Here is a 15,083-nt window from a genome sequence, read left to right on the forward strand (position 1 = left end):
ATGTTGTGGTTTTTCAGCATTTCTGTGTATTTGAACACTTTTGAAGGTTAAATTGAACTTATTTTCTCTTCTAAAAAACATGTAAGTATCTTCTGCAGCTTCTGAAGGGCAGTACTAAATAAAATAAAAATGTTGGTATTTCGACAAACTAAGAAAAATATACACATCTTCATTCTGTTCAAAAGTTTACACCCCTGGCTCCTAATGCATTGTTTTTCCTTCTGAAGCATCAGTGAGCGTTTGAACCTTCTGTAATAGTTACATATGAGTGTGAAAAGATGGATCTCAAAATCATACAGTCATTGTTGGAAAGGGTTCAAATACACAAAAATGCTAAAAAACCAAAGAATTTTTAGGACCTCAAGAATTTTTCTGAAGAAGAGGAGGCAGTTTAACTGTTTAGGACAAACAAGGGACTCATGAACAACTATCACTAAACAAAAAAAAAACAAACAAAAAAAAAAAACAGCTGTGGATCATTCAGGTAACAACACAGTATTAAGAATCAAGCGTATGTAAACTTTTGAACGGGGTCATTTTTATAAATTAAACTATTATTTTCTCTTGTGGACTATATGTAAATGAACATGCATGTGTCTTGGTACTCTTATGAAAGCACATCAAAGACTGACACTACATTTTTATAGTAGTAAACTCTCTTTAACGCCTTAAAAAAAATCTTACTGACCTCACACTTTTTGAACAGAAGTGTATTTATACACTTAATCTTTCTTTCAATTAGCTACAGTTACGGCATCATTTGTTCCACAGGTTTACTGAGCCCATAAGAGAGGATTGTAAAAATAAAGTGGGCCACGTTTTACAGGCCAGTCTTGCGGCTTCTGTACAATTGCGGGGCGACTACACTGTGGTGGGTCTCGCTCCCTGTGCGCTCGCAGATGAGTAAGCTGCTTGTTGCTCTCCTGAGCAAAATGAGTGATGCTCTCTGAAAAAATGTCAGGCATTCACATATTTGAGTTGATAGAATGGGTGCAGATGTTTACCATCTCCACTACACATCATGAGATGAATTGTCAAGATGTCGATTTTGTAAAAGTCATGTAATGCAACTGGAATGTTGATTTTCTTCCTCATCCTTTAAGCTTTAATCTCTCAAAAAGAAATCTTTGGTTTTCAAGGTCGAAAAGGTTCATAGAATTGGAGGATTCCAAGGCTTGTCTATAAATTCAAGAAGAATGATGGCAATGTGCATGCAATCATATACACATATGCAGTCTGGGAGGATCATTTACACATCAGGCCAATTAACCTCTACAGGGGGCGCCGATCGATCAGCCGTGCTTCCTGCCGTGGCCCAAAAGGAAGCTGCTGTGGTGGCCAGAGAGGACAGGTGAAAATAAACAGCTGGCCAGCTGATTATTTGTACTGTTCCACATCACATAGCAGCTCGGCCCACCATGATTGCCCATGGGAGCCACGTGAATTTGCCCTGTCAGGTCACCTTTCATGGAGGACATACAACAATAACAAAAACACTATGTGGAATGCCAAAAATGTAGCAGGCAAATGAAATGGCGGTAACCATGGAAACGGAGTCATTTCGTGCCCGTGAATTTTTCCAGACATCTGGCAACTTGCGTTAAGCAGGTGCAGTCTGGGTACGAACAGGTATGTTCCATTTATATCTGCCTCTGGGCGATGGAGCGGGTACATCAGAAAGATTCGGTCTGTTGAGAATCAATTGAAATGTTCTCTCCATTACAGCTCACATAATGGCCCTTCTGAGAATCATAACATTGGAAGATTCAACTTCTGATCACGTAGGAAGGAACGAAGGGCGAGAAAGAATATATGTGAGCCAGAAATATGCTAGACATACTTATAAGAATACAAAATCAACATTTAGGCTTAACTGACAGGCATAACGTTGGAAATTTCTGTCATTAATTACGTTGTACTCACATTATGTTGTTCCAAATCTGCAAGACCTTCGTTCATCTTCAGAACACAAATTAAGACATTTTTGATGAAATCCGAGAGCTTTTCGACCCTGCATAGACAGCAACGTAACTACCATGTTCAAGGCCCTGAAGAGTAGTAAGGACATTGTTAAAGGGGTCACAGATGCAAAACTAACTTTTACATATTGTTTGAATGTAAGGTGTGTTGGCAGTTTGTGTACACAACCAACCTAAAATGATTAAAAATCCACCCAGTGGTATTTTTTTATATATTTAAAAGTAACATCCCCTTTTTAAAATCAGGTCATTCTCAGCTTCTTGTCGGTGTGACAACACACATTTGATTGACATGAGCGCCTTACCTTAGACCCGCCTTCGCCGAGCTGAAACAGTCCGAATACGATCACCATTGTGTCGACTCAGGTGCAGGGGAAGACTGTAATTGAGCGATTGAGGTGTTCTGTTGTTGGATGTAATAATGGACATAGCAGTCGTAATTTACTCCCGACATCTGAGCCGCTGAGGAGGCAGAGGATAACGTTACTTTCGTTTTTAAAAGGAAAGCGCCGATCCCGATCGACATATGCATCTATGTTCGTGTGAATCATTCCTGATGCAGCTTCACCCACAGCAGAAGTGAGTATAAGGGTTTTTTGTGCATCTTTGCAAATAACCTTTCTTAATAATGTGCTTGTTGGTAAGTTTCGGCGATAAACGTGGCTATAGTAAACATTACGGCTCGTAATCCCACAGCAGAGAGGGGCGGGACAAGCTGAGCTGATTTGCATTCAAAGGGACCATGCAATAAAATTAGTTGATTTTTTGCAGAGCTGATTTTGACAAGGTAAAAGGGTGTTTTTTTTTTACACTACTATTGAGAATTTTTAACCAAAGTATATTATACTGCCCTCCAAAGGCAAAGCGCAGTAACTACACATTTGGTCAAAATTGAGTTAAGGCTTAAAATGGGCTTTGTGACAACTGTTTTGTCTTGTAGCAAAGTCTCCTGGTTCAATTTTGTCCCGTTTCAGAGAAACGACAGTGTCAAAATTGCAGTAACTACAAAATCCAAACTAATACCATATATGGTGTAAAAACTTTAAGGGCATTTTTCTCAGTTTCAGTGTTGGCGTAGTTACTGCACTTTGCCTTTGTATGGAAATATAGACTTTTCATTAAGACCCTACAGAATCATATGAACTTGTGGAAAATGGGCATCCGATGACCCCTTTAATTTACCTGGTCAAAATCAGCCCTTTTTAGAGCGAGCTATTCTGTTGCATGTTTCTTTAAATGCTAAAGAGCTCTGCTCGCCCCACCCTCTCTGCCGTGGGATGATGAGCTGTAATGTTTACTTTGGCCACATTTAGCCGCATTTAGCTGCAAAACTTGCTAACTACCACATTATTAAGAAAGGCCATTTGCAAATTTGCATAAAAACCCTTATACTCACTTCTGCTGTGGGTGCAGCTGCATCACGAATGATTTGAACAAACAGAGACGCATATGTAGATCAGGATCGGCGCTTTCCTTTCAAAAACGAAAGTAATGTTAATCCTCTGCATCTTCAGCGGCTCGGATGCCAGGATTAAATGACGACTACTATGTTTATTATTACATTCAACAACAGAACACCTCAATCACTTAATCTGAGACATTCTTGTCTTCCCCTGCACCTGAGTCACACAATGGCGATCGGAGTCGGACTGTTTCAGCTCGGTGAGGGCGGGTCTAAGGTAAGGCGCTTATGTCAATCAACTATCGTGGGAGTGGCCTCTGTCGGTGTGCCGTCACACTGACAAGAAGCTGAGAATGACCTGATTTTAAAAAGTGGATGTTACTTTTAAAGATTAAAAAAAAAATACCACTGGATGGATTTTAATCATTGTACAGTGGTTGTGTACACAAACTGAAAACACACATTAATGTTCAAAGTGAGTTTTTCATCCGATGACCCCTTTAAAATAGTCCATGTGACATCAGTAGTTCAACTGTAATGTTTTGAAGATTGTTTATGTTCTCAATGCCAGAAGGATGTGATGAGAAGCAGAACAAGTCAGTATGGGTAGTATGAGTCTGTTTGTGCCAGTCAGGAAAATTCCCCTGTGGTGTGGAGGAGAAAGACAGAACCAACAAAAGCAACGAGCGCATTATGCCCACTGTGGCGAAAGGTTCTCGTCATTGTCCCAGCCAAAAAGAAGCAATGAAAGCAGGACATCAAAGGGCGAGCGGGAGAATGGGCTGTCTGAGCCAAGAGCTTTAGATCTGCTCTGCCCCCCATACATAATCACCCCGCCGGAAAATACAGTAGGCTTTACAGGTAGAGGTCGAGAACACTGCGGCGCGGTTACTGGGGATGGGCGCTGACTTTCAATGCAAGTGTCATTGTTACAGATGTCCTATTGCAAAGATTTCGAAGCCTAACAATGTCCTGTCAAGCACATGTGTGGTTTTTCCAGATGAGGTGTCATTTAAGGGATAGGAATGGCTTTATTATGGATTCAAACATTTCAGCTTTACATTGAATTTTAGCCAAAAAACAGGGCTTTAAAACAATCAATTCCATTAGCTTTCAAGGTTTTCCAAGTCATTGACTTACTAATTTTGCTTTATGTAATTTGTATGCAAATGTACACACTGCAATTTTTTTGCCTCGTACATAAATCAGAGATTTTTGTGAGTGCATTTTACAATAAGTTAAGTAAATCATCTATTTATATGTGACCCTGGACCACAAAACCAGTCATAAGTAGCACAGGTATATTTGTAGCAATAGCCAACAATACATTGTATGGGTCAAAATTATAATTTTTTCTTTAATGCCATTTTCTTTAATGTTTTGTGGTCCAGGATCATGTCTTTCTTTTTTAATCTTTCTACTGTAATTATTGGTGGAATGTTTTTAAATGTCTCTTACGTTCATTAAAGTTATATTTATTTGATCAAAAATACTGAAAACGTCAGTATTACTATTATATTATTGCTGAGTTTTCTAGAGTTAAGTTTTCTATTTTAACATACAAAATTTTCATCAGCCATTATTACTCTAGTCTTCAGTGGCACACGATCCTTCAGAAATCATTCTAATATGCTGATTTATTATCAAAGAGTGGACTAATATGTTTTGGAACCTGTGATACTTTTCAGAATTCTTTGATGAATAAAAAGTTTAAAAGAACAGCATTTATCCGAAATATAAATCTTTTCTAAACTGTATTATCACTTCTTATCATTTTAAGACATCCTTGCTAAATAAAAGTAATAATTTCTTCCAAAGAGAAAGAAAGAAAGTAAGAAAAAAATTACTGACCCCAAACTTTGAACGCCAGTGTAGGTTGTTATAAAAGATTTATATATTGAATAAATGCTGTTCTTTTTAACATTTTATTGATCAAAGAATCCTAAAAAAATTAAACAGCACAACTGTTTCCATTGATGATAAATCAGCATATTAGAATGATTTCTGAAAGACTATGTGATGCTGAAGACATGGTGTAATGATGCTGAAAATTCAGGTTTGCATCACATGAATTAATTTTATTTGAAAGCATATTAAAATAGAAAAACACTATTTTAAATTGCAATAATATTTCACAATTTTACATTTTTTTTTTCTGTATTTGTTTTAATCAAATATACACAGCCTCGATGAGCAGAAAATACTTAAACCATTAAAAATCCTACTAACCCCATATGTACATGCATGACTTTCCAGGTCTGGAATTCAATATTTTCCCTGATACATCCAGATTTTCCTTGAAAATCCTGATATATATAGAAACCATTAATTCTGAGACGGACCCTTTGTTTCTTTTCAACTGCATGTCCAAATTCTTTTTTTAAAGCATTGATAAATCTGTTCTTTAATATTGTATAAATGGGTTTATCCATAAACATGTGTGTGGCAGGACTTTTATTGTTAACAATAAAACAGCAAACAGTGCAAACAGGCAAAAAAGGCTAAACAAAAACACCTCTGAAACCTTCAGAAAGAAAGCCAAACCACCCACTCCATCAAACTAAACCTGCCAAGAAACATCAGACAGAAACCTGCTGTGCCACCTTCTTATAATATGGTGAAATGCTATAAATAAAGGCTAGGAAAATTATACAGGAATACAAAAAAGGTAGGAAAATGCATTAACAAGCATCTTCCAGACATGTGCCATAATGAGACTCTTAACTAAACTAATAAATCACTTTGGTAAGACCGAAAAGTGATCATGTTTACATGGATGGTGTGCTTTAAAACTCTCAGCCTATATGATTGTGTGTATAGTCTGAGCTGTAAAGTGAATCAGTGTCTCTAGAGAATAGGATCTCAAGACAGCCCTGCCCTGCTTCTCCAAAGACAAAAACACTGACATCAAAGCCTCGCTGTCATCACGCAAGAATTTCTGAGTGCCCCCATCCTTCAAGAACCAGCCACTCTGGAATTTTAAGTGGATTTCTCCATCCCATCTCTCCCTGGGTCTTTCTGAACAGAACAAGTGAGGAGGATTCAGTATAGTGTATGGATGGCAAATCATGTGACTTTTAAAACAGAAACAAAATGGTTTGTTGATCTAAATTTATAGTTCACTTCAAGAACAAAAATGTACAGATAATGTACTCACCCCCTTGTCATCCAAGATGTTCATGTCTTTCTTTAGTCATAAAGACATTTTTTTTTTGAGGAAAACATTTTAGGATTTCTCTCCATATAATGGACTTCTATGGTGCCCTGAGTTTAAACTTCCAAAATGCAGTTTAAATGCAGCTTCAGATGGCTCTAAATGATCCCAGCTGAGAAAAAAGGTCTTATCTAGCGAAACAATCAGGTATTAAAAAAAAAATAATAATAATAAAAAAATACAATTTACATACTTTTTAAGACCCTCCTTCTTTGGCTGGGATCGTTTAAAACACTTTAAAACTCAGGGGCACCATATAGAAGTCCACTATATGGAGAGAAATCCTGAAATGTTTTCCTCAAAAAACTATTTCTTTACAACAAAAGAAAGAAAGACATGAACATCTTGGATGACAAGGGGGTGAGTGAATTATCTGTACATTTTATTCTGGAAGTGAACTTCTCCTTTAAAAATATATATTTCAATGGTTTCATAAATGAAAATCTTATTAGTAAAATAATAATATTAGAGAGAAAGAGAAATGGATGGGTCTCGTTCCAAAAATAAGTGATCAATAGCCATGCATCAACAAACTGGTGAATGATAATAATAAATATTTCACATTTGTACAAAACAGCTCGTTTTACTGTTTGATATAACTATTGTGTCTTACCATAATATTTTAATGTATTATATAAATTTCTAACACACTTGGTTTGTAGCGCAAACATTTGGGCATATGGTGCACGCGAGTTTGAACTTCCAAAATGCAGTTTAAATGCAGCATCAAAGAAATGATCCCAGCTGAAGAAAAGGGTCTTATCTAGCGAAATAATCGGTTATTTTCTAAAAGAATTGACAATTTATATACTTTTTAAACTCAAACGCTCGTCTTTTCTAGCTCTGTGTCAACTCGTTATTTCTCTCAGCGGCTAATGAACGGAAGTCTCGCCCATAGACTTAACTTTTTAATCGAATGCTTTGTTAATTATTACACATTGCAGTACATTTTCGTTATTTAAACTGCGGTCTGAACAGTTTAAAAGCAATTTCCAGTTGGTGTATGGGAAGAGTGTGCAATACTGCCACCTATCTATCATACAGCGACACGGCATTCATTTTGAGTCCCTCCATCGTTATGGCTGAACAGGAAGCGCCCGCTCCTCTGAAATCTCTCAACTCGTTTGATCCAACATTTATCTCTTTTATTAATAGATCCAGTCGGGATGCCGAAGCATGGTGGCTAAACTTCGAAGGGAAACCAACGTCCTACGGCAAAATAAAACCGATGACATCGCTTAAGATGAACACTTATCTGAGTAAGTACGGCAGAAGTAAGGTTAGCAAACTTAACCGGTTTCCCTTGCCGTGTTTACTAAAGCAAGTATTTTCCAGCTCACCCGTGGATCTTCAGATCATCTGATGGAGCTAAACTGCTGGCTAACCTTAATGAAGTTTACTTTCCGACTCCTGCGCAGTATGAAGAGTACGGATACCCACGGTACCAGCGTGTCTATGTGACTGCACCAGGTTCGAGACAGTTCTTCATCTTAAGATGCTTCATATGCATTTGATATATTTTAAACGCATATTTATGTTTTGTTTTTGTCAGTGTACTCATTACAAGAATACTGTATACGGTTAATCAGGAGCATGGTGAGAAAAGAAGACATCCGCAAGCTGGAAATCCCCCAGGGTTTGAGAAAGGACCTCAGCCGTGAACCCGATCTACTGAGAGACATTCAGATTTTATCTGCCAAGAGATCAACAAATGGCTCAAACTGACACTTTTACCTCAGACAGCAAGGACAAACACATTCATTTAGGATGTTATGTTCAAAGTGAAAGTATGCAGAAGCTCATACTTTCACTTTGAACGTGGAAAAACTTTGTTATATGCGATACTGAACCACAGATCCAGTCTTAAAGGAACACTCCACTTTTTTTGGAAATAGGCTCATTCTCCAACTCCCCACGAGTTAATAAGTTGAGTTTTACCGTTTTGAAATCTATTCAGCCGTTCTCCTGTTCTGGCGATATCACTTTTAGCATAGCTTAGCATAGGTAATTGAATCCTATTAGACCAATAGCATCGCGTTCTAGGCCGATAAGATTAGGAACTACACTCCCATTCCGGCGTAATAGTCAAGGAAGTTTGCTGCCGAAGCAGGCGCAGTAATATCAAACTTCCTAATCGTGTAGTTCCTAATCTTATTGGCCTAGAAAATCGCAGCTTTACATTTTCCGCCAGTATTAGTACACGATATAACTACAGAAGTGTCAAGTTTTAAATAGGAAAAATATCGAAACTGGTTGGTCATTTTTGAACGCGATGCTATTGGTCTAATAGGATTCAATGATCCTATTAGGGGGGAGGGGGATTGAGCCTATTTCCAAAAAAAGTGGAGTGTCAAAATCGTTTTTTGATTAGTAATATGCATTGCTAAAACTTAATTTGGACACCTTTAAAGGCAATTTTCTCATTATTTACTATTAAATTTTTTTTCCACCCTTAGATTCACAAATTTCAAATAGTTGCATCTCGAACAAATATTCAATTGTAACACATGCATTTAAACCTCAATTTAAAAAACAAAAGACCATTATGACTGGTTTTGTAGTCTAGGGTCACTGTTGTACATGAAAACAACAAATACGGGTTAAAAGTGTTTTATTTAACTTTAACACCAAAGAACATTAACTTATATGACATCTCAGTTTTTATATGACCATTTTGAATAAAATAAATCAATGACAGCAATATATTTATAGTTTATGATAAGATTTAATATTTGTATTATGAATGAATATTGCACTTTGGAAACAGGCATAGAAATCCCTGAATGTTATGTTCACAATTATTTTGTACATTTTAGTTTATTAAAATGAGCAGACTGACATTTGAAAAATGTTTTGATGCATTTGAAACTGACTGCATGCTACTTTAAAATTGTTATATTGTGACAACAAAAACTGCTGCAAATAAAATTATGTTTTACTTAGAATGTAGTTTCAGGTATAAGTTACTTTAAGTTAAACAAGACATCTCAAGCTTCATGTGCAGTTTGTTCCCAAACCATAACTGATTCACTACAACACCTAAATGAATGTGAAAAATCACTATGAATTACAGGTCACACTACAGCCATCTAAAACAGAGAGGAATCAAATTCAACACGGAAGATCAAGTGAAGTTATACAATCATGTTATGAACATTCACATTTGGCCATTAAATTACAAACACCACCTTGCAAGCTGAAAAATATGCAGCTGGTTTGGAAACAAGGGGAAATTCCAATACAATAGGAGTGTCGTGAGGAACATCATCTCAACTAATGACAAAAATTAAACACAATCCAAGGAGTCTGCTGTTAATGCCCAATTAGAAGAATAGTAGAAGAACAGCACACATACTCCATTAATTCTGAACACTGCAAAGTAATGCAATGCAAAGAAATTAAAGTCTTATATTTAGTGCATTTTTGAAGATTTTATTCAAATAAATATTTTATATTATGTGGTCCACAATGTTTTGCAGAGATCTGCAATGCTGAATGTGGATACTAATTGACCCTTCTCAGGAAGATTGATTGACAGGCAAATCTGACCAATTAGAATCTGCCATTTTAGTCTGACAAATACACCAGGCAGGAGAGTAGATTAACATCAGAGGACTTGAGGTTGAAAAATGTTGTCTTTCCATTCAAACAAGACACTTTCTTATGCTCATTCATGTTTATTTCATGCTATGGCTAGAAAAAAGGAAGAGATGGTGTGGTGTCGGTGTGATGTCAGTTTCCTTTTTGCTCTGCAATGTATTATTCTCTGTCTGAGAACATGATGAGGGTCATTATAGGTCTTGCAAAGGGTCAATTAATATCACAATTTTATTTGATTAGTTTCAACACTATTGTACATTAAGTTAAATTAAAGCGTATTATTTTCTGTACCATTCTCAGCACTGAACCCGAAATTCACCTCTGAAAGTGAAGTGCATCACAACATTCATTGTTTCTTCATGGAGTCGAGGATGCGCAGGATATAGATGAACAGGTTGACTATGTCCAGGTACAGATTGATGGATGCCAAGACGTGCTCCTCCGGTGACAGCTTGTGCATCAGCAAGTGGGTATCGAAAATAATGAACCCGCAGAACAGCAGAGCTCCGGCCCCAGCGAAGACCAACTCCATTGTGTCATTGTAGAAGAAAAGCTGAAGGACAGAGAGTTGCGCAGTTGATGAGATGTGGCTTGCAAATCAAAGTGACTCTTAAAAGAATTGTTTGGGTTCAATACAAATTTGGCTCGATCAATTTGATAAAGTTGAATACTATTAAATAATATAAACTAAATGATATATACACTGCCAGTCAAAAGTTTTTGAACAGTATGTTTCTCTGCTCATCAAGCCTGCATTTATTGGTTCCAAACTATAATATTGTGAAATATTTGTACTTTTTAAAATAATTGCTTTCTATTTGAATATATTTTAAAATGTAATTTATTCCTGTGATCTAAGCTATATTTTCAGCATCGTTACTCCAGTCTTCAATATTACATTTTTTTTTTCAATATTTAAAATTTGTTTTAAATATTTATCAATATTTAAAAGTTAAGTATATATTTTTTTGAATAGAAAGATACAAACATCCGCATTTCGTCACATTACAATTGTAAGGTTCTATCTGACATTTTTGTCAAAATTGAGTTTCACATATTCTTATTCTGTGACAACATTTTTATATTATTTTATATTTCTTTTGGAAGCTATGTACATTTTAGGGCCTTTTTTTTTTAGAAAAAAAAAATGGTTCTATCTACAGAAGTCTATGAAAGCAAAACTTTGAAGCTCAATATCTCGAAAATGCTCAGAATGCAGATAGAACCTTATAATTCTATTATCTGTAATAAAAAGCTTTTGTAACACTATATCATTCAAAGGCTTGGAGTCAATATTTTTTTTATTTTCTGGGAAAGAAATGATATAAATTAATACTTTTATTTAGCAAGAACGCTTTAAATTGATCAAAAGTGATGATAAAGCATTTATAATGTTACAAAAGATTTCTAGTTTCTAGTAAGAAACCAGAAAAACAATCTACTCAGCTGTTTTCAATATAATAAAAATAATAAAGGTTTTTTGAGCAGCAAATCAGAATATTACAATGATTTCTGAAGGATCATGTGACTGGAGTAACGATGCTAAAAATTCAGCTTTGAAATCGCAGGAATAAATTACATTTTAAAATATATTCGAATAGAAAATGGTTATTTTAAATAGTAAACATATTTCAAAGTTTTACTGTTTTTCCTGTACTTTGAATCAAATAAATGCAGGCTTGGTGAGCAGAAAAAAAACCCCATAAAAAATCTTACTGTTCAAAAACTTTTGACTGGTGGTGTAATATTTTAAGTTGTATTAAATCCAGAATATTGTGTTGAATTTAGCCTTAGACTCACCCTCAAAAAGCTTGCAATGATCAAGATCCACAGGCCAGCAAACAGACTAAAGAAAAAGATGACCAATTATTAAATTGCATTTTAAAAAACAAAAAAGAAAACAGTATAGACAACAATATGAATGAAGAAATCTTCAATCCTCCGCACAAAGGCATTCGTTTTTCCTCCCAGCGACTTCCCATGTTGCCGAGTGGGCCATGCATCACATCACATAACAAAGTTATGACTCAAGGAGCCCCATTCTTTTTGTTACATTTCATTTTAATGACTGAAAAGAAGGAATGTTTCTCCGGAGACATTTTCTGCCACAACGCAAGAACATCATTCCGTACGGATTCAGGAGTAAATGGATTAAAACAATAATTCTTGCACTCAGTTACGATGATGAATGTGACAGACCCGGGCCTTGAGCGGCCGAGAAAGAGAGAATTACCTGGCTCCGAGCTTGCTGAAGTCTCTTTTAGACTGGAAAGTATAGGCAGTGAGACCCAGGAACACAGCAGACGTGAGCACAAAGGCCTGGAGCACTATGGTGTACTCATAAAATGACACTGAAAGCAGAAAAATACGGTATTAGGCGATCCATCAAGGATGTATCCATTAATATTGGATACAATGGACTTCTATAAATTAAGAAAATGAATAAACTTACCCGCAGTGGCTACAGACAGAGACTCCAGCAGAGTCTGCATAAACATTTATAAGCATTATATTACAATATTTCATAATAATATTTAATACCCCGTTTCAATAAAAAATGAAAAGGTAGTATACTCACAAACCCAAACAGCAAATAAAGATTGACAGGGTGTTGGTGACGATACACAGCCAAGGCGAGGAGCAGGATAAGCGACCCGATAGCAGATACCAACACCAGAACGGGGCTGAAAAATTAATACAGTGCATAACATTAACATATTGACATAGATTAAAGTGCAGTTTGTACCATTTAATAGCCACAATGATGTGGTTAACCTACAGGGGAGGATGTGTGCGCTTACCTTTCATGCACAAAGTTTTTAATGGGGTTACAGAGCATGAAAAGGGCAGAGACAGCAGTGGTGACGACAATCTGCAATGACAGGATGGTGTAGACCTTGCGGAGGAAATCTAAAGAGAAATAACCATACATGTACATATTCAATTTCATGTACACTACCATTTAAAAGTTTTTGAACAGTAAGATCTTTTTTTTAAAGAAGTTATTATGCTCTTATGCTCACCAAGCCTGCATTTATTTGATCCAAAGTGCAGCAAAACCAGTAATATTGTCAATTATTTGTAATTAATATTTAAAAACTGCTTTCTATTTGAATATATTTTCAAATGTAATTTATTCCTTTGATTTTTCAGCATCGTTACTCTAATCGGTGTCACATGATCCTTCAGAAATCATTCTAATATGCTGATTTGCTGTTCAAGAAACATTTATTATCATCATCATCAATACTTAAAACTGATGAGTACATTTTTTCAGAATTATTTGATGAATAGAAAGATACAAACTCCAAAGATCAGCATTTATTTGAAATAAAAAGCTTTCGTAACATCAATACGCTAGTCAGTATATTTCTTTTTAGGAAAGAAATGATAGAAATTAATACCTTTATTTAGCAAGGATGCTTTAAATTCGTCAAAAGTGATGATAGAGACATTTATAATGTTACAAACTATTTCTATTTCAGATAAAAGCCGTTCTGCTGAACTTTCTATTCATCAAAGAAACCTGAAATAAATCCACTCAGCCGTTTTGAACATCATAAAAATAAATGTTTTTTTTTTAAGCAGCAAACCAGAATATTACAATGATTTCTGGAGGATCACGTGACTGGAGTAATGATGCTAAAATTCAGCTTCGAAATCACAGGAATAAATTGCATTTTAAAATATATTCATATAGAAAGCAGTTATTTTAACTGGTAAAATATTTCACATTTGTAATGTTTTTGCAGGCTTGGTGAGCAAACGCAGATGTTTGGTTTGTGCTTTGGATTCACAAGGATTATTTGAGTTCTCAAACAGGATGTCTAGCTTTCACAATAAACCTCGAAAAGCAGGTTTGACAACAGCATAAGAAACATGTAAGGTTTCTAAGAAATTTGAAGGAGCCTCGTGACAGCTGATTTAACATTTTTACCTGGCCCTCATGATTAAACACAGTGAAATAAATTATTAAAATAAGATAAGAATTCCGCCCTGTCAATCATTTCCAGGCCATGTTATTACATGGACTGTATTACTGACTACGCAGACACCAAAGCCTTTTCTATAACGTTACATGTAATCTGACTCACCCATCCGGATGTGGACGCTTGCCGTCGCGACGTTTGTGCCATAATTAAAATCATCCTCAATGGAGGATCGCGGATACTTCTCCTGATTCATGTTTGATCGAATTAAACGCGTATCACTTACACATAAATACAAGAGATCATACGACGCTCTCTTCCGTCTTTCTGTGGTATCTCAAGTCGCAAGCTACTTCACAAATGTGCTTACTGCCACCTAGGGTATCAAAGTAGTATGCTAGTGTGCTTTTCACATTTAAAATGTTTTTAATGCGGTAGTGTGGATATTTAGTGAGATATCCTTAAGTACACTCAGCAATTTACAGTCAGTAACATTGTACTTGAATTGTCATTGCAAAAAATTTACAAACAAAACCCAAATCGCCAATACTAAATTATTAAAGATAATAATATAAAACAAATACCTGTAGCTGAATAATTGATTTTGGTAATCATAATTTTTGATATTTTTTTTATCTTCCCTAAAAGTAGCATAAAGCATCGCTTGATGCTCGTCTGAATCGATTCTATTCAATGAATCATCTGGACAGTAAATCGCTTCGAAATGAGTCGCGATTCAATCTGAATCGTTTAGACAGTTCGTACACGCACTTAATTACTTGAAGCGGTAAAACTCTAACGAGTTACGAATACAAAGTATAAAAATACTAGATAAAGTGAAAATATTTATCTATTCATTAAAAATTAGTCCGAAATGTGTCTTACCGTTTGCCAGTGATGGAGAAGATTATGATTAAGAGCAGCACCTGCGGCTTGTGTACGACTCGGGTAAGGGGTTT

At 35.8% G+C, this 15,083-nt stretch overlaps 1 protein-coding gene across 1 annotated transcript; it reads right to left on the minus strand.

Moving 5' to 3' along the window:
• Positions 1-9,189: 9,189 nt before the first annotated feature.
• Positions 9,190-14,445, minus strand: LOC141333235 (protein lifeguard 4-like). The gene is made up of 7 exons (XM_073838201.1): positions 14,290-14,445; positions 12,997-13,105; positions 12,774-12,879; positions 12,648-12,681; positions 12,429-12,546; positions 11,996-12,041; positions 9,190-10,748 (listed from the first exon to the last, which is right to left on the minus strand). Exons 1-7 carry the CDS (start codon positions 14,378-14,380, stop codon positions 10,542-10,544), a joined length of 711 nt encoding a protein of 236 aa, XP_073694302.1. The 5' UTR covers positions 14,381-14,445; the 3' UTR covers positions 9,190-10,541.
• Between the last annotated feature and the right edge of the window lie 638 nt (positions 14,446-15,083).

The sequence above is a fragment of the Garra rufa genome, chromosome 4, assembly GCF_049309525.1.
Source record: "Garra rufa chromosome 4, GarRuf1.0, whole genome shotgun sequence".
In the NCBI taxonomy this organism is placed as follows: Eukaryota; Metazoa; Chordata; class Actinopteri; order Cypriniformes; family Cyprinidae; genus Garra; species Garra rufa.

Coding starts and splice junctions, on each gene's coding strand:
- LOC141333235 (XM_073838201.1), bottom strand. CDS start 14,380: ATGAATCAGGAGAAGTATCCGCGATCCTCCATTGAGGATGATTTTAAT. Junction 12,682..12,773: donor TTTATTTGCTGTTTGGGTTT/GTGAGTATACTA, acceptor ATGTTTATGCAG/ACTCTGCTGGAGTCTCTGTC. Junction 10,749..11,995: donor TCATTGCAAGCTTTTTGAGG/GTGAGTCTAAGG, acceptor TCTGTCCTTCAG/CTTTTCTTCTACAATGACAC.